The sequence below is a fragment of the Trichechus manatus genome, unplaced genomic scaffold, assembly GCF_000243295.1.
Source record: "Trichechus manatus latirostris isolate Lorelei unplaced genomic scaffold, TriManLat1.0 scaffold00023, whole genome shotgun sequence".
Taxonomy (NCBI): Eukaryota; Metazoa; Chordata; class Mammalia; order Sirenia; family Trichechidae; genus Trichechus; species Trichechus manatus.
This window is the reverse complement of record NW_004443959.1, coordinates 21836626-21862858: the sequence shown is the minus strand read 5'-3', so window position 1 is coordinate 21862858 and position 26233 is coordinate 21836626. Positions and strand designations below refer to the sequence as shown.

General features: G+C 41.6%; 1 protein-coding gene across 1 annotated transcript in view; it reads left to right on the top strand.

Moving 5' to 3' along the window:
• The first annotated feature begins 374 nt into the window (after positions 1-374).
• Positions 375-26233, top strand: part of ERICH1 (glutamate rich 1) — a 100810-nt gene continuing 74951 nt past the window's right edge. Inside the window, exons 1-2 of the mRNA XM_023728232.1 lie at positions 375-502; positions 18837-18999. Coding sequence (XP_023584000.1) covers positions 481-502; positions 18837-18999 — 185 coding nt within the window. The 5' untranslated portion in view covers positions 375-480. The remainder of the gene's footprint in view (positions 503-18836; positions 19000-26233) is intronic.

The following is a 26233-nucleotide window of genomic DNA, read 5'->3' as shown; positions in this document are numbered from 1 at the left end:
AGTGCATCACTGATAGTAAGAATATGTATTGTGTTGCTTCAGAATATGTGTACCTGGAAACTGCTTTCAGAGAAAGTTTGAATGTCACCTGTTTTATACAACCACGCGCTGACTCCTCCCGTTTTTTTGCCCAATCCGCAGCCTCTACTGCTAAATCTCAAAACTTTTCCCCGCAGCACTGTAGCAAAATAACGGAGCATGCTCAGTAGCAAGCTTCCCAGAAGGCGGGGTTTTACGATTTGGAAAGACTGCAACTTTCAACAGCCTCGGATAAAAGCCAATCTACAGCTGTAGGGCGGATGATTGACAGCCAAGTAACAGAAAACTGGGATCCGGATTGGACAGTACTAGTGTTGTGGGCGGGGATTAGGGAAAGCGGAATCCCGGAAGCGATCGGGTCCACCTGGACTCTCCCGGGATGGTTGGTGTGTCTGGGGCGAGGGCGGGGGCAACCCACCGTGTCGGCCCGGTTCCGGAGCTATGTCCAACTTCAAGAAGCAAGGTAGGACAGAGCACCTTCTCTTGGTCTTTCAGAGACCGAGGTCCCCATGGCGCCGCGTGGCTCGGCGAGCGGGGCCGCCGCCCTCAGGTTCCCAGGCCCAGCTCCCGCCGTGCTGGGTGCCCTTGGTTCTTGCGGGCCGATCGCTGGGACGACCACCCCCGGCGGGGCTAGGGGCCCGGATGTTGAAGCCCAGAGGCGCAGGAGGCGTTTGCCCGCCCTTCCAGAGCCCAAGTATCCGTGGGATCCGCAGGCTCATTCTGGGATCTCCAAGGAAGTCTGGGGTAGCAGACAGCACCAAACTCAAAACCAACCCCGCTGCTGTCGAGTCGGTTCCGACTCATAGCGACCCTGTAGGACGGAGTAGAACTGCCCCTTAGGATTTCCAAGGCAGTAAGCATTACGGAAGCCCACTGCCACATCTTTCTCCTGTGGAGCGGCTGGTGGATTCGAACTGCTGACCGTTACTCTAGCAGCCGAGCGCTGTAACCACTGTGCCTCCAGGGCTCCAGCAGACAATGCCAAAACCAAAACCAAACCCGTTGCTGTTTAGTCGATTCCGACTCACAGTGACCCTATAGGACAGAGTAGAACTGCCCCGTAGGGTTTCCAAGGAGCGGCTGGTGGATTCCAACTGCCCACCTTCAGGCCTGTCAAAATAATCCAGGACAGAGCGCGAGCTGTCGTGCAGCTTAGTTTGTCTGATCCACATAGAGCGGAATGAAGCATACACGATTTTCTTTGCATAATACCTTCTGGTGAGTAAATAGAGGCTTTGTAGCACCCCTTCACGACAAGGTTTCAAGACCTGCCGCTCTGTGGATGACGTCCTGCAGTAACCTATAACTTAAAACCTGACCGTGTATTCGTTTAACCCTTTTCGTGAACCAATTATTTTATGCTTTGAATGTTTTGTTGGTACCATGTGTGTTTTCATTAATGGAGGCATGCTGAATCATTGAGTGTGTCTGAATTTTTGGTAGATAGTATGAATTTTTTTTTTCCTTGCCTCCTCCTCCAAGCCGACCCTAAGTGTTTAGTGGTGCATAGCGGGTACTGCTAATTATATTCCACCAGGGTATATGGGTACATGTCATGGATTGAATTATGTCCCCCCAAAAAAATGTGTGTATCAGTTTGGCTGGGCCATGATTCCCGGTATTGTGTGATTTTCCTATATGTTGTAAATCCTGCCTCTATGATGTTAATGAGGGAGGATGGGTGGCAGTTGTGTTAGTGAGGCAGGACTCAATCTACAAGATTGGATTGTGTCCTGAGGCAGTCTCTTGATATATAAAAGAGAGAAGTGAGCAGAGAGAAGAGGGAGACCTCATACCATCAAGAAAGCAGTGCCGGGAGCAGAGCGCGTCCTTTGGACCCGGGGTCCCTGCGCGGAGAAGCTCCTAGTCCGGGGGAACATTGATGAGAAGTCTGACAGAGAGAGAAAGCCATCCCCTGGAGCTGACGCCCTGAATTTGGACTTTTAGCTTACTTTACTGTAAGGAAATAAACTTCTATTTGTTAAAAACCATCCGCTTGTGGTATTTCTGTTATAGCAGCGCTAGATAACTAAGATAGTACGTATGTGTAACAAATACAAATTTTCAAAATTTTTATTTTTCCTACCAAAAATTCAGACACCTCATACAATACCCTGTGATGGACACACGCCCACTTCTTCAGTTTCACGTGGTCGTAAAGGCCCCTGCCCTGGGCAGACACTGCATCAGTGGTGCAGCAGCTTCCCAGTAACCCCAGAGGCAGAAAAAGTACTTGGTCCATAGAGGTACCGGTGAACATGAAAGAGTGAACTTTTTCCCCTTCACTTTAAATAGAAATGAAAGAAAAGTAAAACTCTATGAGACTCAGTTTCTTTCTTTTTTTTTTTTTTAACTGTGCTTTAAGTGAAAGTTTATAATTCAGGTTAGTCTCACATACAAAAATTTATACATACATTGTTATGTGACCCTCATTACTCTCCCTATACTGTGACAGCACACTCCTCCTTTCCACCCCTGATTTCCCTTGTCCGTTCAACCAGCTCCTGACCCTCTCTGCCTTCTCATCTCACCTCTGGACAGAAGCTGCCCATTTAGTCTCATGCATCTACTTGAGCTAAGAAGCTCTCTCTTCACGAGTATCATTTTATGTCCCCTAGTCTAGTCTAATCTTTGTCTGAAGAGTTGGCTTCAGGAATGGTTTTAGTTTTGGGCTAACAGAGAGTCTGGGGGCCATGTCTTCTGGGGTGAAACTCAGTTTCTTGATCTGTAAAATGGAGATAATAATATTATTGTGCCTACAATGTTGGTAAATGGCCTTGCACGTAGTAGTGTTTATTAAATAGTAGTAGTATTTTTAATCAGAATCAAAGGCAGGAATAAATTTAATTGGTTAACCTTAGAATTGTGGTGTCAGAAGACAGGCTGAACTCCTTTCTCCTGTAAACCCATATAAACTCTCTTTCTCCTCATTATCATTCCCCTCTCATCATTAACAATGAGTCAGAATCGACTTGATGGGAACGGGTTTGGTTTTTGTTTTGTTCTTTTTCCTAGTCATTAACATAATAATGAAAAATTGAGGGTTGTAGAGATGTAGCTCATATTACTTGGATTAGTTTAGGCTGTGATTATTTTTTTTCCCTTTTCTATGTTTAAAACTGATTATAATGTTTTTGCCCTTTGAAATGAAATGCTCAGTGACAACTATAGTTAATAAGCATTTGTATAAAAAAGGAAAAGGAAGAGAAACTTAATTTCTCAGTAAGGCAGAATGTGGAGAAAAATGTAGTTCCAAACTTTGCCTGCTTTTTTAGAAAAACATTGTGCTAAGGTTTCCACTACTCCTTTAATTACCAGTGAGTTATGATTTTCATAACTTTTAAAAAGAAATCATTTCATATATTAAAAATGACATAATTTCCAAACAATCAGATGTTTGGCTCCAGAATGAAAATTAAAAAAATTTTAATGAGTGCCCAAACTACTGTTTAAAATAACGCTCCAAAGGAAATAGGGTTGACCTGCTCAATTAATTAAAAGTTAAAGTTCTTGGGAACAGACTTCCCATGGTGACTATGACAGTAGTTGTCTCTCGCTTTCCTGCATTTTTATTTGGGGGGATTTTTTATTACTTCATATCATATTTTCTCCTTGTTTTATAGCACAGCCCACTGTTTTTCTCTTCATGCTTTTCTCGTATTCTCTCATATCTTGGTGACACTTAACGCCTGGAATCAAATGTTCTTTGCTATGCAATAAATTATATTGACTGTAATACACCTAGTCAATTTTAAAATACCTTCCTCAGCTCACAAAATTAAGATTTTTCCCTTGAAGCAGACCTCCTTCTCATATTAGATATGTGACAAAATCGTCATAAAAAGTTTAGATCATTTGAAAACATTGTGGTTGGAGGGATGGATGAATTCTGAAAGTATAAAATGTAATTGGGAAACAAAGTATTAGTTTTATGTATCTCTTCTTACCGACATCGCCTGAAGAGTCCTTCTAATATGATAACACTTGAGCTCTAAGAAACACTTAATCTGGAGGTTTTAGTTAGAACAAAAATTCTAAGCACTTATATAACTTGTTGAAGCGTGAGACAGAGCCATTCTCTGTCTTTAGAACAGCTTTCACATTGTGTGGCTTTTGAGGAGTGTCAAGTTAGGAAGATGTGTGACAGGTAGAAAGCAAGATGATGGCTTGGTGCTAATTTGCACTGACATTCTCTCTTTTTGCTCACAATCTAGCTGCTCTTCAGAGAACATTGGACCCCAGAATTATCGGAACGAGGCTTTTGGGCCATGTCTGTATTTAAGGAAGAGAAATGAATGACAGTGCTGTATAGCTGAGGTGTACCTTGCGTAAAGTAAACCATATGCAGAACTCTGAACGTCCATTCATATATTCATCCAGCAAATACGTACTGAGCACCAACTGAGTGTGTGTCAACTCCGTCAGGCACTGGGGATGCATCAGTAAATAAAACACAACACAGTCTTCCCTCTTGGTGCTTCCACTCTAGTGGTGTAGTTCACAGTAGTGCTTGAATTAGGGTAGTGATTGCTGATAGAAGAAGTGGGGCGGGATACAGGTAAGGGAGCCATGCTGTTTACATCAGAAGAAAGATACTCAGTCTGTCACAGTCCAAGGAGGCATGAAAAGATAGGGTCGCAGGCAGCCTGAACTAGTAAGTCTAAGCTTTCTTTTTTTTTCCTGAAAGTAGATTGCTTCTGCTAAGATAATATAGCCTGCTAATATAATGATCTCCTCTATCACAATTTGTAAAAAAAATTCTTCAGGATTAATGGAAAGAATGTATTGTCTTTGAAGCAACACTATTGAGTAAGAAGTGCTTTTTTGTTTAAAAGTGCTCTATTTTATGCTGAAAAAATGTATGAAAAGTACGAGGTGATGACTCTTGGGCCATACCTCCAGAACCTCTGTGAGTTTAACCTGCAGCTCTGACAATGAACTGCTCTGTGTAATTTAAGTGAATCACATGAAAGCTACCATATTTTAAGTGGTAGTTCAAGTAGCTTCCATTCTACTTGGAGATTGGATGACTATCAGATATATACCAAAACCATTGCCATCGAGTCGATTCTGACTCATAGCAACCCTATAAGACAGAGTAGAACTGCCCCATGGAGTTTCCAAAGAGCGGCTGGTGAATTCAGACTCCTGACCTTTTGGTTAGCAGGCAATCTCTTAACCACTGCGCCACGAGGGCTCCATCAGATATCTAGTTAAATGCTAAATCAAATAGGGGCTATGGTTGTCTTTCAGAGGAGCCAGTGATCAAAGTAGCCTGGAGCAGAGTCAGAGTGTTTTGAATTGGGGTGGATATTAGGGACTGCATAAGGGTATATCTGCCTTGCAGCCTAACTCCCCTCAATAGAACGTGTGCTCCTTGAGGAAGGCGCTGTATTGCAGTTGTCATTCTGACTCCAGCCTCTTGCACAGTGCTACTCAGTTAATTGTTGGAATGAATGACTGTAATCCACTGTCTGCCCAGTTCAGCAATCCTGTGACATCCCTAATGGTTCTCTAGCACCTTTTTGAACACCTTCTCTGATGGTTAAGGTTATGTGTCAATTTGGCTAGACCATGATTCTCAGTGGTTTGGTAGACATTATGTAATCATCCTCCGTTCTGCGATCTGATCTGAGCAGCTGACCAGTTGAAAGGGGGTGTGGCCTGCATCCAGTATATATGGATGTTCTGGCAAAGCTCGTTCTCTCTCAGTCCTGCATCTGACTCGTCATCCTCTGGCCTCCAGTTCTTGGGGCGTGAGCTAGCAGCCTACTGCATGACCTGCAGGTTTTGGGGTTCACCAACTCCCGCAACCCCATGAGCCAACAGCCTTCTGCCTGACCTGCTGATTTTGGGTTTGTCAGCCCCTGCAACCACGTGAGTCAGGAGAAGCCTCCAGCCTGATGCCTGACCCATGGATTTGGGACTTCCCAGCCTTCACAACTGTATGAGCCATTTCCTTGAAATAAATCTCTCTGTATATATATCCACATCACTGGTTTTGCTCTTCTAGAGAGCCCAGCCTAAGACACCTTCTTTTAGCAAGAGCATAATATCTCATACTTTCTTCATTTTACTTCTACTTACAGATAGTTTTGTTGTTTGGAGTATGTAGGACCTCTTCACCTGATAATTCTTCAAAGGTTTAAAGCAGCTGTCTTGTTCTTGCCTGCCTACTCATGCTATGTAATGCCATGTATATGAATCAAGCAGTTTCATAGAAGAGGCAAAACTTAGTTGAACCATCAGCATAGAGAAAATATTAAATGTTATATGGGGAGGAGAGCCTGGGTGAGAACAGTATGAGGTCCTCAGCAATGGTCTAGGTTCTGGACTAGGAGTCAGAAAACATGAGTTCCTGTCCTATTTCTGCCACTAATTACTATGTACTGTTATAAGCACTAGACAAGTTGCTTATTCTCCACTTCTTTATAAAATAATTTGTAGGGTAGAGAGACTTAAATGAATGGATGTAAGTAAAGAACACAGCAGAGTGCTTGTGCCCCAGCAATGCACCCCTCTCTCCATCCAACATACACGACTGCTTTGGGCCAATTATTTAACTTTTTTTTTAATCCTAGGATTCCTCATCAAGATGGGAATAATAATACCAGCCTCTTAGTGTTATGAGGATTAAACGAGTGAATACATGTGAAAATGCTCTTAAAATACCTTCTTGCTGTTTCCCGTCGCTTCTGTAGTAAAGGCTGCCATGATTTGTCCTTTGGATGACTAAGACCTCCACCTAACTCATCTCCCTGTTCCGGGTCTGATTTGCTGTAGAGCATCCAAAGTGGGTGGGTTGGTCAGGCAGTTTGTCAGGTTGAGGAACGTTTGCTATAATGCAGACAATTGTATTTTAGTAAGAATTTGTCCCGCCATAACCACCTCTTACAAGACTTGCAGGCTCAGTCTTCACAAGGGCGCACCCCCTCCCGGGCCATGTCGGCTGAGTGCAAACACTGACACTTCAAAGCCCTCTGGGAAGAGAATTCTGAGAAGCCAGAAGAAAGAGAACAGACTATGTCTGGCGTACAAGTAAATCAGGCCAACTACGGCAATAGGTGCCATAAAAATCTTTGGCTTCCCGGGACTCTCCTTTGATAAAATCTGAACATTAAGTGAACCTCTCGACATTCTGGATTGCATTTTCAGCTTCCCATTTCCCTTTTCCACTTCCGTGATATCCCTGCATCTTATGGAGTGGATTGTGGTCAACATAAGGTACCCCCTTTTGTTGACTCTGTCCATGGTGCTGATGCCAGCAAGAGTTCATGAAGCAGTCAGTGGTGGACATGGTAGGAGTGTGTGTGTTTCCCCACTTTTACCTTTGAACTAACTTACACTGGCAGCAGCAGTTCCTTTTGGAGTCTCAGAACTAAAGGTACTAGTTAGTAAACATTTTAATTGTAAAGAGAAACCCTTTTTCTTTTTACAGAGGTCCGTTCCTAGTGTTGACTGGGTACAGAGTGGCTGTTGGACAGAGTTTTCGTTCTGGTCTTGTCTGCTGAGCTTCTGGAGCAGAGTTAGAAAAGCCATTTACTGGTCTAGAGGAAAAGTCCAGCTTTATTTATCAACACATAAGCATTACTTTGATGTTTCATCGTATATTTAGTTTGATATACTACGTCCCTTTACTTCTGCAACAGGAATTGGGTGGCTCTTTTCATTTTCAGAAACCTTTAAGAACTGAAAATGTCCATGTTCCACATGGTTTGGAAGGAGGAGTAACTCAGGTGAGAGGGCAGCTACAGGCCACAGGCAGGAGGATGTGTCTTTGCTGGATGGCACACCTCAGATGTAAACCAGGAAGCAGAGGTAGCACGTAACCTCTTGGCAATTGCCAAATGATAAATCTCATCTCCCCTGGTAGGAGTGTGGGAACTCTTACAAAAGCTTATCCTGCCCAACCTGGGTACCATCCTGTCTGCCTTTGAGGCGTAAAAGAAAACCTCATACGTGTGACCAGCAGGCAGGGCTATATGAGACTTTAGCACATAAACTGATCAGCGTCTGGTTATTAGAGACCCTTAAGCTCTGTAATAGTCCTCTGGATGTAATAAACCTTTGTAAATTCAGTGCCTCAGGGTGCAGGGCCTTCAAATCTGGATTAGTGGCTTTCCCCCAAGCTTTCCATGCTCCATCGTCACACACATGCCCTGTGTATTTTTAATTACCAGATCGCTGTCTGCACCCCTTCTACACTGCAAGCTTTGTGTGTTCCCAGTGCCTGGCACATAATACAGTGACTGGATAGAGACATTGGATTTATGAGAGTAAAGAGGGTCTAGAAGAAGCTGGTAAAATACAAGAGAGCTGTATCGGGACCCAGTAATAGAGGAGAGTGTGTTATAAAAAAAGCTTTAGTTTATTGTGTTAGGAATTAGGACGCACGTGTACATTTTGAGCATAGGCAAGGGTAGGATTTTACTGTCTCTAAAAAGATAAATCTAAAAGTGGACAGGATAATCATGGAAAGGGGCAAGTCCAGAGGCAGGAAGTTAGCCAACCTGTTGTCACAGTGTTCTGGATGCAGATTGAGACCACCTGGAATAAGGTGACCACCAAGTAGAAGAGATGCATATAGGAAAGAATTCCAAAAAAAAAGCTGAACCTGGTGACTTGACAGGATATGTAAGGTTTAGGTGAAAATGCTCCATAGGCAGTTGCAAACACAACTTCCTTGTAGATTTGGGAATAATTGGAGTTGGTTGGTATGTGTCACTATAGAGTGGTATAGGATAATGAACCTTGATGATTTAGTGTAATGCTGAGAGGGTTTTCAGAACCTGGAGACGTCTGTCTCAACAGGAAGATGATTTCCCCAGTCGCATGAGAGGCTGTATTTTATAGTGGTTGAGAACCCAGGCTCTGGAGATGGACCATCTGAGTCCAGAGCCTGGCTTAGCTGGTAACTTTGAACTAATTTCCTGTAATTCTCAGTTTCCTCATCTGTAAAATGGGGTTAATAACAGTAAAGTTGTTTTGAGCATTAAATTAAGTGATATATGTATGTATATGTGTATGTGTATGTGTATATATATGTAAAGTTCCTAGAACCATATTAAGCAATCGTATGTGAGCTATTATTTATTATCATCATTCCTGGGTTGGAAGGAGGCAGTGTGAGTAGGTGAAATGGACGCAGTAAATGAGGAACACTTGTGTGACTGTAAGCAAAGACTATCACTGATAACTAGAAGGATCAACAAGGCATGTGAGCCTTTTTTGTTGTTATTGTTCTTCAAGATGAGGGAGATGCATGTATATTTTGGAGACAGAAGAGAAATAGCCAATGCCTGGGAAATATTATAGGATCCTGGATGACTGAGGAAATAAGATTCTTTTTTTTTTTTTAATTGTACTTTAGATGAAGGTTTACAGAACAAATAGTTTCTCATTAAACAGTACACATTCTGTTTGATGACATTGGTAAACAACCCCACGACATGTCAGCACTCTCCCTTCTCAACCTTGGGTTCCTGATTACCAGCTTTCCTGTCCCCTCCTGCCTTCTGGTCCCTGTCCCTGGGCTGTTGTGCCCTGTTAGTCTCGTTTTGTTTTATGGGGCTGTCTAATCTTTGGCTAAAGGGTGAACCTTGGGAGTGACTTCATTACTGAGCTAAAAGGGTGTCTAGGGGCCATACTCTTGGGGTTTCCCTAGTCTCTGTCAGGTTGGTAAGTCTGGTCTTTTTTTGTGAGGAAGAATTTTGTTCTACATTTTTCTCTAGCTCTGTCCGGGACCCTCTGTTGTGATCCTGTCAGAGCAGTCAGTGGTGGTAGCCAGACACCGTCTACTTGTACTGGACTCAGTCTGGTGGAGGCCATGGTAGCTGTGGTCCATTAGTCCTTTGGACCATTAGTCTTCGGGGGAGTAAGACTCTTAAGGAATAGGCAGGGTAGGGTGAGTTTAAGGAAGCTGATGGTGGGAGTGACTTACAGGGAACACTGTAGGTTCCCTCTTCGTCTGAGTTAGCAGGGGCGATAGAAGAATGGATGCAGAAATAACAGGTGTTTTCCCAAGTCTTTTTTTCTTGATATCATTCATAAATTGAACCTATTCATGCAAATAATGTGGATCTTGTAGGTGTAGAATCTCTTGTTGTCAGTCACACGTTCATTGGGGTGAATTCAAGATCTGTCTAGTTGAAAAACTAATGTTAATGTAACTAGAAAAATTATAGTTTATCCTGTTTATTCAGAATGTAATAAAGCAATTTCTGAATTGTCTTCTGAATGATATTTCAGAATGTTTTTTTAGTCCTGTCTCATTTCCCATCGTTAACAATCCTGCTTTAATAAGAAAATAAACTCAGAGTGTTTAGCAATTTGCCAAACATCATATTACTGGTTAGTGGCAGCTCACCCGCGTGGAGTAGTGTATTTCTACACTACTTCCTGCTTTCTCCTGTGTCAGAATATATTTAACAATCTCTGCTAAAAATTGTTATAGCCTTACATAAATTTAAAATATTTATGAATGATTTGTGATACAATAATTTCTGCTATAAATTCCTCTGTAAGGAAACATGGACAAAGTTTGCTTGGAATTTTTTTTCTCTATTTTCTTTTTTAAGTGCTAAAGTTTTGGAGAAACATGAATATTTAGCGTGTATGTGCTACTGAGGTGAGAATTCTACATCCAGTTGGATCAATTGGTCATGGTGTAATAGTCTAACCGTGCTCCATTTGAGTATCATTTTTGCTCTTACTCTGAGTACTGTTTTCCTTTTAATTAATGCAGAAACCTTGCCAACTCTTATTTAAATCTTAGCCAATTACTTTCCCGTTTCTCATTTTATTATGAAAGCCTTTAAGAAACTATGGTTCATTGAATTAACCTACTATACTCAGCATTTCTTTCTTGTGGAGTGATGTAGTGCCAGTATCAGCTTAGTCCTTTGTTCCTGGATTTTAGGCAAGGGTTATATGCCTTGCCTCGTTATAGGGATAAAATGGGAAAAACGAAAACCCCACACATGATGCAGGTCGTATTTTGAGATGCTGTGGCTCGACCAGCAGATGTTCTGCAAGCATTTAAACAGTTTACACTGAAAAGTTCAAAATCATGAGCATGCAAGATATGCATTAATCCTGAAAAATTTCAAGCAGCTGTTAAAATGAATGGAAAAAGGAATAACTTGTGCTAGTATTTACTAAGATATAGGAATTTTTCATGATTTTCTTTGAAACAGTTATTTTTTAAATTTACTTCAGTGGTGATGTTTTGGAAGATTTTCTCTAATATTCACAAGCTGAGGTGAGGAGGCTAACCCACCATTAGACTGGTGATAGTGCCAATTTCTGTTAATGCCCACTTCTCGTCTTATTCTGAGTAGAAATTTTTCATTTAAATATGATTTATAAAAAGCCTGCCAACTCTTATTTCGAATTCCAGACAATTATTTTTCCATTTATAAGTCTATTAACTGAAAACTCCAATAAGGTATATCATAAATCTACTTCTTCTGTATTTTTTAATCTTCTAATGAAATATCAAGAAGTCACATTTGAAAATAGTTATTTATTAATGTTTGTGGTCTCTTTTATTTTAGTGTAATTCTTGTGAGCGTGTGGCCCTGTCAATTTTACTGCTTCCCATTAACATCCACTTTTGAAATATGATTCTTTTTTTTTAACTGATTTCATGTCTAATATTCCCAAATTAGCTGTCGATAGACTTTTTTTCCTCTTACAGTTACATTTTTCTAAGACACACAGGTTTATAGAAATGATAACAAAAGTTCTGAAATTTTTAGAGAATTGCAAAGAAATGAGCATCACTTGCAATTTTTTCTATTACAAAAAAGCTTTCTAGATGTACAGTGTACATTTAGTAAAAAGAAATGTATAGCTTGACCCCATTTTTTAAATAAAGTATGTGTGTGTATGCAGAAATCAAGGGGAAAATGTATTCCTTTTGCAATCAAAGTGCAATTTTTCAGGAAAAGAAAAATATACATGACATTAATGAGGGAACTTCTTCGATGGCCTCTAAGATCGTGGTTTTTTAATATTTTTTACAAATATATACTATATATTTGTCTTTGTCATTTCTGTAAATCTTTTTTTTTCTTTTTTCAGAAAGAAATAGATTAAAAAAAAGTTATCATTCCGTTGTTGTTTTTTTCTTCCTTAAGAGCCTGTTTAGATGGAATGTACACCCAGATTCCTATGATCAAGAAACTTTATCTGGGCTATGAAGTATCATGGAAGAGATGTGGCCCATGCTCGTTTAGTTTATTTAGCCTTCTTTACCTGGAGGAGCTGGTTAAACACTTTACAACATTTGGGCTTCTGCTCTAACATCATTGCAAAAGAAAAAAGAAAATTCCTTGAAATGCCGCTATTAACACCTTTGTTAAAAATGGAACATAATCTTCCTTTTTTATACTCAACTGTTAGATTTTAAAGCAAGTAACTGCATTGAGGAAGAGCTCAAAATTGAATAGCTTTACCACCAGCAATGGAATTGTCTATTTTTTATTGCTTTTTTAGGTATATATATTTAAGTTTTTCCTACGTGTCTACTTTCTTAAAAAGAAAAACACTTTACAGAAATATTCTTATTTGGCTTATGTCTTTAAATTGAAATAGCAAGTTTAGGTAGCAGTCCTTTTTGAAAGTTATATCCAAAATAACTAGATTCCCCTATGAAAAGGAGACAGTTTCTTTTTGGTATTTCAGCATATTCATTTTAGATGGGACTTTTTTTCTTCCTGCTGACCTTTTATTGTGTCTGTTATTTCCCAGTTCTGATTACCTGGTCTACTTAGCAATCGTATTTGTTTTTCTGCAGGTTATTTTTTTATTATTGTTGTTGGTATTATGCATCCCTCCTCTTGCTTGTTTATGTTCCAGTAATTGCTTTTTGACAGACACTAGCATTTCAAGTTAAAACTCACTCTTGCTGCTGAAAGAGGAGCACACTGACGGGGTGTTAGAAACATGAGAACATATGGCTGTGGCCTTCAGCTTCTCTGGAAGGTGTCTGAGTTTCTGTTATGACAAATTACCAGTTTATATTTGGTGTACATGCTAACTCAGAGCTCCTGAGAGTGCTGGGGTACGTGACACTGAACCTTCCTTGAAGGACCATATCACACAGCGCTTTGTTTGTGGTTGGGGTACCCTGATCTAGGACTTCCAGGCCACACCTGAGAATCTGTGCTGGCGAGTAGGGGCTGGCCAGAACAGAAAGGATTCAGTTGGAAGGCCGATATCAGCTAGCCTCAGGGGGCACGATTTAGCTTATCATGCAGGACTGGCTGATAAAAGCACCAGATGCTAAGGCTTACAGAGCTTCTAGCTGACAAGAACATCTGCCCTCAGGATAGGGGTGTGTACCCTGGGACATGGAAGCTTCGCATTGGGAACCCTCGCAGACCTCACTGTATGCATCTCTTCATTTGTATCCTTTTTGGCTCTAATAATCTAGTCAAAAGTATGGTATACTCTGTGAGTTTGCAAGTCATTCCAGCAAATTATTGAACCTGAAGGGGTAGTGGGAGCCATCAGGTCAGAAAGTAAGGGTGTCATGTGGACTCCGAGCTTGTGGCTGGCATCCTGAAGGGGTAGTGGGACACCAGCCCCGAATTTGTGGCCAGCAGGCCAGAAGGTTGGGGTGTCATATAAACTCTCCAAACCTGTGGCTGGCATCTGCCTGTTGGGCAGTCTGAAGGACGATGCCCTTCTAACTTGTGAGCTGCAACCCAGCTCTGGGTAGGTAATGGTCAGAGAGAGAGTGCTGCAGGGGTGGCTGGCGACGAGGATGGAGGAGTGGGGATGTGAAGACTGGATTAATCTCCAGATTTGGGGAACTGGATTCATGCTTACTATGTGGACGGATGGATGGATGGATGGATAGATAATAGACAGACAGACAGATGATAAATATTACTGATTCTGTTTCTCTAGAGAACCCTGAGATGCTTAAGTAGATATTCTGTCCTAAAGGAGGGGAAGCATAACTCCTCACTTTTTCTGCGTGGGCTGCGCGTAGTTCCGAGTAGAGTTGCTTCACAGAGTTTTCAAGGCTGTGACCCCTCAGAAGCAGATCACAGGTTCCGATCACTTCTGGATGGGTTGGAACCACCAACCTTTCGGCCAGTAGTTAAGCACTTCCTGTTTGCGCCACCCAGGGATTCATGCTAGTATTAGTGGGTGAAAATCTGAGGAAAAACAGGATAGTTGCATAGTCTCGGAGTATCTCCCCCAGGTATTTATTAATTGTGGTGGCAAAGATGGTAACTTTGCATTGGAGAAATCCATCACACGCCACCTTGACCAAGTGATCTGGGTTAACATCAGTAACAAGACATAGTGACATCAGGAAACCCTGGGTATAATGCATTAAGAAGGACACAACACCACTTCTGTGGTTTTCTTGCCAAAAACAATAATCTCTAATCACAAGAAAACATCAGACAAACCCAAATTAAGGACATTCTGCAAAATAACTGACTGTAACCTTCAAAAGTATCAAGGTCATAAAAAACAAAGAAATACTGAGGAACTGTCACAGGTGGGAGGAAACTATGATGACGTGACAACTAAATGCAGTGTAGGATCGTGGACTGGATTCTGGGACAGATAAAGGACGTCAGCGGAAAAACTGGTGAGGTTTGAATAAAATCTGTAGTTTAGCTAACAGTATCATACCAATGTTAATTTGCTGGTTTTAACAATTGTACTATGACTGTGGAGTCCAGGTGGCGTCGTGGTTAAGAGCTCCCTGCTAACCCAAAAGTCGACAGTTCCAATCCACCAGCCGCTCTGTGGAAACCTTATGGGGCAGTTCTACTCTGTCTTATAGGGTTGCTGTGAGTCAGAACTGACTCGACAGCAATGGGCTTAGTTTTGTTGTTTTTTTTTTTGATACGATGATTGTGTAAGCTGTTAACATTAGGGGAAGCTGGGTGAAGGGTGTACAAGAACTCTCTGTGCTGTTTTTCCAACTCTTCTGTTAAGTCTAAAATAATTTCAAAATGAAAAATTCCAAAAAATAGGAAGGTAACTGTAGGTATTGTGGATGGCAGATGATACACAGAGGGACTGAGAGACAGTCTAGTTAGCGATAGTGAGGGCCTGAATGAAAACAGTATGATGAGAACAGTGATGGAAAGAGTGGAGTCTAGTTGTAGAGCGTTGGAACTTAGTAAGTGTTGTGGATGGGAGGAATGAGGAAGATGAAGGTTTCTAGCCCAAGGGACTGAGTCGCCAGCAATGCCATTAACCCAAGGTGGAGACTGAAAGAGCTGGAGCCCTAGGGTTGAAGTAGAAAAAGTGGGTTCAGGTTTTTGAATTGTTAAAATACAAGGTGCTAAGTCCACCCAGATGCACCTCAGAAGAAAGGCCTGCTGATCTACTTCCGAAAAATCAATCACTGAAAACGCTATGGAGCATAGTTCTACTCTGACACGCATAAGGGTCACCATGAGGCAGAATCGACTCAAAGGCAACTGGTTTCTTACGTAAAAGGAAATCAAGGTAGGGGTGTCAGATGGTTGGAAGTAAGTGTCTAGAGCTCATACAGGCTATAGACGATTACATCCTTTTAGTGTATTATTGAAACTGTGTGAGGAAATGAAGATCCACCTAACAGAACATATAGAATGAGGAGAACAGTGCACAGGCAGGATCCGAGAGAATCCCAGTACTTACAGGATGAGGTAATGAAGGGAGAGAGCAAAAGAGAGACAGGCCAGATGAGTGACAGCATTGTCTCAGGAGCCAGGAGACAGCTAATGTGTGGTTTGTGCTAGCCCAATACGTCACATACGTGTTTTATTTAGTCTAACAATGTCCCCATGTATGGATTATTCTTGCCCATTTTATGGATGAAAAAGCTGAGGCTCAGAAAGGTAACATAATTTAAACAAGTGGCAGAACTATAGTTAAACCCAGTTTAATCCAGCTTTGAGCTCAGTCCCTTTCCAATATAAAGAGGGATTTCTTAAAGAATACTGTTATGATTTTCTCACCTCGAGAAAAGAGAATAAACTTTGAGAGTTGGTTTGGACTGTCTTAAGTCATCAAGGATGTAGGACATTGTACTCACTAAGCAACTCTTCTTTTGTCTTAGTGTTAGAAAATGTTGCTTCACTAAGTAAAATAAAGCAGCTGAAACAATAAGTAGCAAGCCTTTGCATTTAATGTGCTAGATTTAGTTTAAACAAGAATAAAATAAGCCAGTTAGGAGACAGTTCTTCCTCTGCTATAGCAACCTGGAAGCAGCTGGATACTTCTGATGATGAAATGAGTGAGCCTTGGTCACTGGCTAGGGGCCACAGCAGAGTGTTTGTTCGGATGCTATTTTGAACCTCAACTATGCTCACCTTTCCCTAAAACAGGAATCTCGGAACCCATAGCAGGGGTCCCAGGATCAGCCACGCTGCAGTCTGAGAGGTCCTTCCTATCAGTTGCCGGTCACCCCATGGGGTAATGCTTGGGCAACAAATATAGCCCACTCTTGGACCATAGTGATTTCTTATTAACTGTATTCCTAATAAACAGGTCTCTGCTTTTAGAACCTGGGTGTTGTGAGTTCTGTTTTGTTTTATTTTGTCTGCATGGGAGACCTAGGAAGAGGGCAGAAATAAGTGTTTTCCTGTTGAAACAGTGCTTTTCATGAGCCCGGAGTGTCAGGTCTAGACCTTAGTACTGTGGTTAAAGCCATATGAGGTCAGGTTCACAGTATCTAGAGCCACTTCAATTTGTATGCTGAACAAATAATCCAAGAAGCTGGACTATATGAAGAAGAATGTGTCATCGGGATTGGAGGAAGACTCATTAACAACCCGCGATATGCAGATGACACACCTTGCTTGCTGAAAGTGAAGAGGACTTGAGGCACTTACTGATGAAGATCAAAGACTACAGCCTTCAGTATGGGTTACACCTCAACGTAAAGAGAACAAAAATCCTCACAACTGGACCAATAAGCAACATCATGATAAATGGAGAAAAGATTGAAGTTGTTAAGTATTTCATTTTACTTGGATCCACAATCAATGCCCATGGAAGCAGCAGTCAGGAAATCAAAAGACACATTGCACTAGGCAAATCTGCTGCAAGAGACCTCTTTAAAGTATTGAAAAGCAAAGATATCATTTTGAGGACTAAGGTGTGCCTGACCCAAGTGATGGTATTTTCAGTCACCTCATATGCATACGAAAGCTGGACAATGAATAAGGAAGACTGAAGAAGAATCGACGCCTTTGAATTGTGGTGTAGGCAAAGAATATTGAACATACCATGGGCTTCCAGAAGAACGAACAAGTCTGTCTTGGAATAACTACAGCTGGAATGCTCCTTGGAAGCAAGGATGGTGAGACTTTATCTCATGTACTTTGGACATGTTGTCAAGAGGGATGAGTGCCTGGAGAAGGACATCATGCTTGGTAAAGTAGAGGGTCAGCAAAGAAGAGGAAGACCCTCAATGAGATGGACTGACACAGTGGCTGCAACAATGGGCTCAAACAAAGCAATGATTGTGAGGATGATGCAGGACTGGGCAGTGTTTGGTTCTGTCGTGCATAGGGTCGCTATGAGTCAGAACCGACTTGATGGCACCTAACAACAGCAACAGCAGAGCCTAATCAAAGTTAATAACCAGAGTGGGACCTTGGGATCTTGGAGACACTGATGTCACAGAAAAGTTCAGGGTCTGGCTTGAGACTAACTCTCAGAAAAGTGGCCTGCAGAAAGGTTTCCTTAAAGCCTTTGAAGCTTGTGTGTGGTCTCTTGACATGGCCTCTTGGCATGGCCTCAACCACCCAGGTCTTGATGACTCTTGCCCCTGAGCAAGGAACCGCTTATCTTCAACCTCTAGACCAGGTGAAGCCTCTTACAACAGTCATGCCACTGTCATTAATAAGGGAGACTGTGATCAATATGGCAAAGAACTACAGAGACCAAAAAGGCTTTGGGGTTCAGTGGTCTTTGTAACACGTGCTGGCAAATTGATTCTTGAGTTTTAAGGCATGTGGGATAAGGACACTTAAATCAGGATGGAAATATTTATTCATTATGACAGCTTTTTCTCCTCCAGTTAAAGCAGAATGTAAACTAAAATAAACAAAGTGAAAAATCTCCACATGCTTGTGAAAACCGTTGTAGCGATTCGATTCCAGAATTGTTTCCTTAATTGTGCTTGTTAGCGTGTGCAGTTTAAACTGGAAAGAGGTACAAATGGAAGTCTTCACTAGGGTTTTGGGAGCAGGGTGGTGTACTGGACCTACTGACCTCCCTTAGAGCTTGTCTTTCCAGTGATAACTGCTTTCTTGGGCCTGTGTTTGGGATATTCTGTGTGAACTGCAGCTTGGACCTACCTTTTGTAGGAGCATGCTTAGTACCCAAGACTTCATCCCCCCAAAGTCTGAGATTGGTTCACAGCCTATATTTTACATAGAAATTCAATGAGTGATAAGAGCAATCGGGAGGAAAATGGAATTACATGTAAACAAAAATGCAGACACCTCAGCCCATCGTCAGGATGATGCAGACCTGCCCCCCTTCTCGTCCCGCTGGTGCCTCCCTGTTCCTTATGCACACACATGTGGAAACCGTGGATTGCTTGTCCCACGGGGAGAGGCTCAGCTGGAAGAGCGCGAGCCGGGTAGGGCCCTCTGAGACACAGTAGGCTGGGCAGGGCCCCAGTTGCTTGGTTGTAAGGGTGGTAATGTTAGGGTATGTTTTTGCTTTTGTTTTAAATTAAAAAGCCATGTATGATTTAAATAAAACTGCCATAAGTCATTCCTTTCCTTTTTTGTTTTGTTAATTGGTTGCCTTTATAGTGTTTGTTGGAAAAGTACTGAAGAAACTTTTTCCTGATGTTCCAAGTGGCCAAGAAAAGCTTGCACCAGCGACCCTGGCCTCAGAAAAACCACCTGAAAAGGTGAGGCCTAAGAAAGCGAACCTCAGGGGAGTTCAGCCTTTGACAGGTACTGTTGTTGGCAGGTAACAGCGCTCTAAAGATGCTTACTTTAATTCTAAGAATCTGTATTTGCACTGGAGAATATATGCTGCAGGCCTCCACGCTCCTATTTGGAGACTCAGGTTTGAAAAGTTCTTGACAGCAGGACTGCCGCATGGCAGGAGGGGCAGAGCTGATGAATGAAAAATTTAACGTGGGTCGGGAAGAAGCCAGTATAAATACTTCCCAACCAAAGACTAGATGAGAGTATTATTTTTTGTTTCGAGTTCATCTTTAAGTTTTTTTTTTTTTGGACTTGACGATGGGGCTGTTGAGTGGGGTATCGGTGCAGCCAGTCCTCGGCTTTGCTACGATGAGAAGATGTGCTGCTTCTTCTGGCACTGTCTCGCTCACCTGCACTGGTACTCGGATGACCTTCTTGGGCTTCTGTCCTTCATTTATCTTGTGTCCACTGAGGGAAGGCCCCTCCTGTCCTTCCCCTGTTTGACTCTCACTTCCCAGTTAGTTTTTGGCAGGTGGCCATCCCCAGTGAAGTCTTTACCAAGGTCACTTGAGCAGCACAGTGGTCTGCAGTGGAAGCTTCACTAACTCTGGTTCTCTAGCAGTGCAGCATGTCAGCAAGGTGAGAGACCACTGAAAGGAGAGACACGTACAGAGGGCCACCGTGGGTGGCTAGAATCTGTTAGTGTCCAAACAGATAAGAAAATAAAGCCAAGCGAATTGCTCAGTCTCCTTTCTTGGAATCATTTCCACATCTCTTTAACAACATTCTTTCACTAGACATTAGTTCTCCAAGTGATTCTGTTCCTGAAGGATCTGTTCTTTCTCCTGCTGGCCCAGCTGAATAACCTTGTCAAAACAGACAACTTAATTCCCCTTTATTTGCGTATCTTATAACACTTACTCGACTGGATCTCAGCAAGCAGGCCCAGTAGTCCAACAAATCTGTTTCCTGCCCCACAGGTCAGGTCTCCATTTCCTCGGAACACGTTTTAGCACAGAAATAATGTTATGCATGGTGATTAAAATAATGTTATGCATGGTGATTAGCTTTTAGGCAACCCCACAGAAACCTGCTGAAGCTACAATAGAGTGGATCGCTGATGGGCACAGTTCTGGTTTCTGGTACCCGTGGTATGTGTCACAAGTGAGCTGGGGAAATTTTCCTTCACCTCCCCTAAATGTAGGGTTACACTAAACAGGCTTTTTGTATAGGACAAATCACTGTTTTCCATGTTCCCGTTCTGTATACTTCTCATATGCCCTAATGTTTTCAAGAAGCTTTAAGCTCACCATACGGCATCCCACCTCAAGGCTGCCACGTGCAGGCACACCTTATTCTCATCTTAGCTGTCTCTCTTCTGATGTAGACTCTAGCAACATGTTAGGATAGAATTAGGATTGCTTGACTTAATACTGAAGAGAAATGACTGATGTTAAATGCATTTTTACTTTTCACAGAATATACCTGTTCTGTCTATTAGAAATGTGCTTGTTTTTTCAGTGAGTATAAGAGAGTTAAAAAAGGCCGGTTGTGTGAAGAGGATGTTTTGTGTTTGAGTGTCATTGAATGATAAGGAGGCCATTCTTGACATTTCCTGTTTTTCTCTGAATTTTATTGAATCAACACCTTACTTAAAAAAAAAAAAAAAGTTTTAGAATCTATTTGCTTTTTCCTCCCTCCTCCAACTTAAGGGTTATTCAACGGTAATGTATTTGGTGATAGAAAGATTTGGTAAGGTGGGACAATGGAAGCTTTATGCATGGTTGGATTGTTTCTAAGTCTGAAATTAACATCTACAAATTCTAGCCGAATATATCAAATAGAGCTTTATCTGAGAAGATGAATAACAAAATACTAGTTCTTTTACATAAATATGTAGTCCCTCTGTTACACATACTTTTTTTTTGCCTAAAAAATTAAGTTTTGAGTTTTTATATTACTGTTTAAAACTAAACAAATTTAATACCTCATTTCTTTTTCTGAATATGGTTAAGGGACAATTCTTTAAATTATTACTCATATTTTACTAAGTTATATGTATATGTAATGACAAATGAGAAGCTGAAGCCATCAAGGGGTGATTATTTCAAGTTAGTGTTACAATTTATTTTAATGTTTAAAATGCCTGGATCCATTTTGATTCTTAACAAATCTCTTAACTTTCTTTGAAGCTGTTCATGATCCTTTGGGTGATCTCTTTCCACAAAAGCACCGGTGTTCAGTCATTTCATTTCAGTGGGCGTTCAGGAGATATTGTTACTTAGTATAAAGACACTGAATTAAAAATCAAAATATTGATGTAAGCTTGATTTCAGAACGTGTTTATTATATTTTTAAAAAGACTAGTTTTAAAGGCTTAGAAGTTGCTTTTATCAAATGCATATGAGTGAATAAAAAGATTACCGAGTATAAATACAGCTTTTTCTCTAGTCAGCAGCGTTTTATTTAAAAGGAGTCTGGGAGTTAGCATGAGGGCGTCATGCTCAAGACCCTGAGCTGTAATCATCACGATGAAGGGAGCTGCTGATGCTGATTGCAGCCACGTTCTGTGTGGCAGAACTGCTTGTGGTTTTGTGCGGCAATCAAAGTCAACACCACTCTCCAGGTGGGGGTAAAAACGCAGGAATTATGAACAGTAGGGAACCCAGCAGCATCCAGGGCATATCCCAGAGGGCTAGAGTAGGGACAGTACAGAGTACGAGGGCTTAGAGGAGCCTCCAGTCAGACTGAGGGCGTGTGCGCTGTCCTCTGCCCCAGGTTTCCTCGGTGATTTGCTCCCACGTGCGTCCTTTTTAAGCTTTAAACCTCTGTTCTATGATGTCAGGTGTTTTGAGCTGTGACAGTGGATACGCGGTAAATCAGCATGCCATGGACAGTTTAGACACTCTGGCTACAAGTAACTGAAACCGCTTGGCCCTGGTTAAAACAAAAAAGAGAATTTGTAATAAAGATCTCATGTTACAGGGACAGGACTGTGTCTGTGCCTCAGGAAGGGCCTCCAGCCAGGACCTGAGAAGGCATCAGGATTCCCGTTGCTTCCTCTGCACGTGTGCTGTGTACCACCCTGTCCTTTAGAACTGTCTTCACCTCTCAGAGAGGGCTGCGGTGTGTCGGGTGTTCTGGTAAAACAATATGGTGAGCAAACCAAGCATCATCATTTCACATGGTTTTAATAGACAGTGAACAGAAGTGCAGGTAGTTTTGAGGGTTTTATTATTTCACAGATGACAGTTGTATACGCTAGTATAACCACCACCCAAAATAAGATGTGGACCATGTCCGTATCCCCCTGCCCCCTGCACTCATGTGCCAATCAGCTGCCCTCCCTCCCTCCCCCTCTTGAAACCATTATCGTATACTTGTCACTAAAGATCAGTTTTGCCTGCATTTGAATTTCACCTCAGTGGAATCATGCAGCATGTACTATTTTCTGTCTGTAGCTTCTTTTGCTTAACATAATGTTTGAAATTTATTTGTGTGGTTGCATATCAATAGTTCATTCCATATTATTGAGGAGGAGTATTGTATTGTAATGATATACCATAATTTATCTACTCTGCTGTTGATGGACATTTGGATTATTTCCAGTTCAGGGCCATTAAGAGTAAGGCTGCCATGAATATTCTCGTGCAGGTTTTGTTTTGTCTTCTTTTTTTTCTGGACATGTTTTCATACCTTTGTACATATACTTCGGAGTATAATTACATTGCTGGTGGGAGTGTATAACAGTACAATCACCTTAGAGAACTGTTTGGCAGCTTTGTAAAAGTTAAACATGTATCTGGTCTAAAACGAACAAACAAACCCATCGCTGTTAAGTTGATTCTGACTTATGGTGACCCCAGATGTTACAGGAGAACTGAGCTCTCATGGGTTTTCTTGGCTGTGATCTTTCTGGATGCAGATCACCAGGCCTTTCTTCCACAGTACTGCTGGGTGGGTTAGAACTACCAACTTTTCAGTTGGTAGGCAAGTGCAAACCATTTGCGCCACCCACATATACTCTACGTATAACTACATACGAGAACTGCTCCAAGTCCTTGCCAATAATTGGTATTTTGAATCTTTTTTTAAATTATAACCATTCTAGTGCATGTGAAATAGTATTTTACAGTGATTTTAATTTGCATTTCCTTATTGACTAATGCTTTTGATCACATTTTCATTTGTGCTTATTGGCCATTAGTATATCTTCTTTTAGTAACTATTCAGATCTTTTGCTTGTTTTTAATAATTGGATTATTTGTCTTTTTATTGTTGACTTGTAGTAGTTTTTTATACATTCTGGACACAAGTCCTTTGTCATGTACAATTAGCACAGCTATTTCCCCCAGTCTTCTGTGGTTGTCTGTTTGTTTTTTAATGGAGTATCTTGAAGAGTAGAAAATTTTAATTTTAATGAAGTTCAGTTTATCAGTTTGTTTCTTTATGCTTTGGGCTTTTTGTGCCCTTTCTAAGAAATCTTTATCTGTCACACAGTCATGAAAATAATCTCTTGTATTTCTTCCTAGGGAGTTGTATTGTTCTGGGTTTTATTTGTTGTTCTGGGCTCTATATTCTATCTTGAATTAGTTTTTGATTATGAAGTGAGATACAGGCTGGGATTCATATTTTTCTGTATTGACATCCATTTATTCCAGTGCATTTGTTAAAAAGACTTTCCTTTCTCCATTGAATTGACTTGACACCTTTTTCAAAAATCAACTGACCATATCTAAAAAGAGACTTGTATCCACAATATGCAAAGAACCTTTAATACTTATTAATAAGATCCCTCATTCATAGTGGGGAAAAGATTTGAATAAACACTTCAGGTAAAAATATACATGAATACCCAAAAGGTACATGAAAAGTTGGTCAACATCCCTGATCATTAGAGAAATGCAAATTAAAACCATATTGAAATACCACTTTGCACCCAATAGAATGGCTAAAATTAAATTCTGACAATACCAAGTGTTAGCAAAGTATGGAACAACAAAATATTCGTGCAAAATAGCATGCTGGAATTTTGGCATAGATTCTGTTAAATTCATATATCAAGTTAAGAACAATAGATAGTTTAACAACATTGAGTTTTCTATTCCGTGAACATGGCGTATCTTTATTTAATAGGTCTGCCTTAATTTCTGTCAGCACTGTTTTATAGCTTTCAGTGCAGAGGTCTTTCGTATCTTTTATTAAATCTATAAAACCAAAACCAAACCCATTGCTGTCGAGTCAATTTCGACTCATAGAGACTTTATAGGACAGAGTAGAACTGCCTCATAGGGTTTCTGAGAAACAGCTGGTGGATTTGAACTCCCGACCTTTTGGTTAGCAATCATAAGTCTTAAACACTGCACCACCAGGGCTCCATTAGATCTGTAGCTATGTTTTTATCATTTAATGTTATCGTAAATGGTTTTGTTATTTTCCAGTTGTTTGTTGCTGTATTTAGAAACACACTGATTTTTGCATGTTGACAAAGTCTTGGTACCTCCCTAAATGTATGATCGGTTCTAATAGTTTGTATAATCTCTTGGATTTTCTACGTGCACGGTTGTCTGTATCTTCGTTTCCTGTGGCTGCTGTAACAAAGTACCACAAAGTGGGTGGCTTTAAAGAAGTAAAGTTTATTGTCTCCCAGTTCCGGAGGATAGAAGTTCAAGTTCAGGGCACCAGCAGGGCTCTGTACTCTCTGTCAGCTCTAGGAGAAGATCCCCCCATCTCTTCCAGCTTCTGGCAGCCTCAGGCATCTCTCAGAGTTCCTTCACTTGCAGATGCATGTTTACATGGTGACTTACCCGTCTGACTCTGTCTGTGTCTATTCTCCTCTTTTATAGGACATCATTCAGAAGGGGTTAGGATCTACCCTAAGCAGGTATGACCTCTTTAATTTAAGTGATAACATCTTCAAAGAAAGACCCTATATCCAAACAAGGTCACATTCACAGGTATAAAGGTGGCATATCTTTTGGAAGGAAACAATTCAATCCATAACAGTCTGCAAATAACATTAGCTTTATGTCTTCCTTTCCAAAACAACCTTGTCATTAAATATCTGTGAGAGACCAGGATGCCATAAAAGGAACAGACAATGCATGGGTGTAGAAAACGACAAGATAATGTAGTTCCCATCTCTACAATGAGATAATGCTGAATAATCTACAAAACATTACATTTTCTTGAACTTATAACAAGCCGAGGTCTCAAAGCAACTGAGTGAACTGAATTTAAAGAGTGGCAAAGCCTGTCCAAGGAGAGATGGGATACACGGACTGTTTGGCAGAGCCCGAGAAGAAGAGGTGGTGGCCACAGAAGCTGGTAAGAAGTCAGCTGAAGTTATCATGAATTCTTAAGGACAGATTGTGGGCTGTCACGTGACAGTCCCGATAAGGGGAGGTTGTGCTCTCTCACAAGCTCTTTTCTATGGACCTCTGCTAGGTAATCCCGAGGAGATGGAGGTCAGGACAGGACATCACATAAGAGCCTTCTTGGTGATGTAAGTGTGTAGGGAAAGATAGGCTGTCACTGGAAGGGATACTTGATCCCCTGCCCGTCTTCTCATAGGAAGTGAAAGCCTTAAGCTCCTGGGAAAAGATAGAAACTGTCTTGCCCCCAGGTCCCAAAGACCGTCGACTTTTAGGGGAAAAAACCAAACCCACTGCTGTCAAGTCAATTCCAACTCATAGCGACCCTACAGGACAGAGTAGAACTGCCCCATGGTTTCCAAGGAGCGGCTGGTGGATTCAAAATGTCGACCTTTTGGTTAGCAGCTGAGTGCCTAGCCACTGCGCCACCAGGGGAGTGGTAGAAGGAAAAGCTGTCTGCCTCTAGGTGAGGGACAGAAAACCTGATGCATCCAGAATCGTGCACCAGTAAAAGCAAAAGTCTGTAATGGTCAGGAAAGTGAAGGACAATCTCTCCTGCCCAAGGCCCAACATAAATAGGTGGTTTGGCTTCGCTGTGGGGAGGGGCAGGAAAGGTGAGAAGGCCCTACACTCGAGGCTTGGGCACTCAGGTCTATCCAAGACTAGGGCCGGACCAGGAGAACCGTGAGCCCCTGTTCTTACTGTAGGACAAGCAGGAGTAACAACCAGCAGTCCATCTCTGGGAGAAGGACAGGACTGGGCTGGACCAGGAGAACCATGAGCTCCTGTTCTCACTGTAAGAAGAGCATGAGTAACAGCCAGCAGTCCATCTCTGGGGGAAGGGCAGGACTGGGGCTGGACCAGGAGAACCATGAGCTCCTGTTCTCACTGTAAGACGAG